Consider the following 2,500-nt stretch of genomic DNA (forward strand, 5'->3'; position numbering starts at 1 on the left):
TCTATATATATCCTCTATATCTTTATAGATAATATATATAGAGCTCAATACTAAATAGATATAGAGATAGATATATTTAGTTACTATAGAATATATAGATATATAGTATTATTTCATTTATATATATATATATATAATATATATATAGCTATAGAGAGTAGAAAATATATAAGATATAAATAATATATAGATATAGAGTTATATAGTATAAGCAGAGATATTATATAATATATATAGGTAGATAAAGATATATAGGGATTAGAGAGATAGAGAAAGTACAAATTGAAAAAAAAAAAAATGATAGATAATAAGTTGAAAAATAGATATATAGAGAGGATCTATATAGAATAAGAGGATAGAGATATATATGAGATACTATAGAGTATATAGAGAGTTTATAGTATATTAAGTATATATATATAAGGAAAGATACTTTAGATGATAATCTAATAATAGTTATATATAGATCTAGATATATTATAGAAGTTTATATAGAGATAGAGCTGATATAAAGAGAATATTATATTATGAGATATATAGCGGTAGAGAGATAGAGAGAGAGAGATAGATAAATGTTATAGTAGATATAGAGGGATGATATATAGATAGAATAATTTAAAAGAGATAGATAGGTATAGATAGAGATATATATATTATAGAGAGAGAGAGAGTGAGATGAGATTAGAGAATAGAGAGAGATGAGAGAAGAGAGAGATAATAGAGAATAGATAGAGATGAGAGATAGAGAGAATAATGGGAATGGAGAGAGAGAGAGAGAATAGAGAGAGAGAAGAGAGATGAAGATAGGTAGAATATAGATATATATATAGATTAATATGATATATATAGATAGATATAATAGAATAAGATGAGATTTATAGAGATAATAGAGAGAGATAGAGAGAATAAGGAAGGGAAGAGAGAGAAGAGAGAGAGATGAGAAATAAAGGATAGAGAGAGATAGAGAGAGAGATAGAGAGATATAAGAAGGGGAAAAGGTAGCGAGAGAGAGAGAAGAGAGATAGATGAATAGAATGGAGAAGAATGATGATATATGAAGTTAGATTATATAGATATAAGATGAAAGAGAGAGATATAGAGATATTAGATGATATAGAATATGGAAAAAAAAGAGAGGAGAGAGAGATATATAGATATTATAGATGATAAGATATATAATATAGATATATATAAAGATAGATATATAGATAATATATAGAAGAGAGATTAGATAGAGTGATAGAGAGAGATAGATATAGAAAGGATAAGAGAGAGAAGGGAGATGATGAAGAGATTAGAGCGAGGGGAGAGAGAGAAGAATAAGGGAAAAAAAAAAAAAGATAGGATATGAGAGAGAGAGAAGAGAGAGATGATGAGAGAGAGAGAGAATATAGAGAGATAGAAGAGAGATGAAGAAGGGGAAATGAGATAGAGAGAATAGAGATATGAATGAGATATAGAAGAGAAATAGATAGAGAGAGAAATGAAGAGATGATATAGAAGAGATGAGATATATATAATATATATATATGGATATATAGAGAGAGAGAATAAGGGGGAAATGGGAGAGAGAGAGAGATAGAGAGAGTAGATTTGAGTAAGAAGAGAGAGGAAGAGAATGATAGAGTTTGGGAAGATTGATGATAATAGGAAAATATGAAAGATATATAGAGAGAAGATATAGAGATATAGAAGAAGGTGGTAATGTAGATATACGATGTATTTAATAAGATAGAGCTAATGAATAGATGATGAAGAGAGATAACTAGATATAGAGAGATAGATATAGATAAGATTAGATATATATAGAGAGAGTGATAGAGATAGATAGATATAGATAGAGTAGAGAAGATGGAGGTAGATAAATATGGAGAATAGAATAGAGGTAGATATATATATATAATATAGAGAGAGAGATAGGAATATGAGAGATATGATATAGATTATTAGATAAGATAGAGATATATATGGAGAGTAGATATGATATAGAGAGAGGGATAGATATAGATATAAGAGTGAGGGATAGAAGGAGAGATAGATATATATAAGAGATATAGATAGAGATATATAGAAGAGATAGAGTAAGAGATATATAAATAGAGAAGATATATAATATGAGGTTAGAAGATATTATATAGAGATAGATATAGATATAGAGAAGAGAGAGAGATTATGAGAAGAATATTAGATAGAGATATAAGAGTATAGATAGTTAGATATGTTGCTTTAGTAAGTGAGTTATTGATGTTTAAGTTATGTTATTGAGTTCTCTATATCTCTCTCTCTACCTCTATCTCTATATCTACCTCTTTGTCTTCTATCTCTTTCATGAAATATGTTTCGAACAGTTTTGTGCAGCTTACTGAATATCTATTTATTTTTCTTACCTAACCGCGTGGCCTGCGTAACCGTTGTTCCCGCGCAGGAGTGGCCGCTGGCAGGAGCGGGCGCGGGGCCCCCGAAGACCAGGAGGCAGAGCAAAACAAGACGAACCTTCTGC

The 2,500-nt window shown here is 29.2% G+C and overlaps 1 protein-coding gene across 1 annotated transcript in view; it reads left to right on the forward strand.

Annotated features, from left to right (window-relative positions):
- LOC125040394 (Down syndrome cell adhesion molecule-like protein Dscam2) overlaps positions 1-2,500 on the forward strand; it is a 23,634-nt gene that overhangs the window by 4,188 nt on the left and 16,946 nt on the right. The window contains exon 4 of the mRNA XM_047634949.1: positions 2,426-2,500. This exon is cut by the window's right edge and continues 72 nt beyond it. Coding sequence (XP_047490905.1) covers positions 2,426-2,500 — 75 coding nt within the window. The remainder of the gene's footprint in view (positions 1-2,425) is intronic.

The sequence above is a fragment of the Penaeus chinensis genome, chromosome 29 (genome assembly GCF_019202785.1).
Source record: "Penaeus chinensis breed Huanghai No. 1 chromosome 29, ASM1920278v2, whole genome shotgun sequence".
In the NCBI taxonomy this organism is placed as follows: Eukaryota; Metazoa; Arthropoda; class Malacostraca; order Decapoda; family Penaeidae; genus Penaeus; species Penaeus chinensis.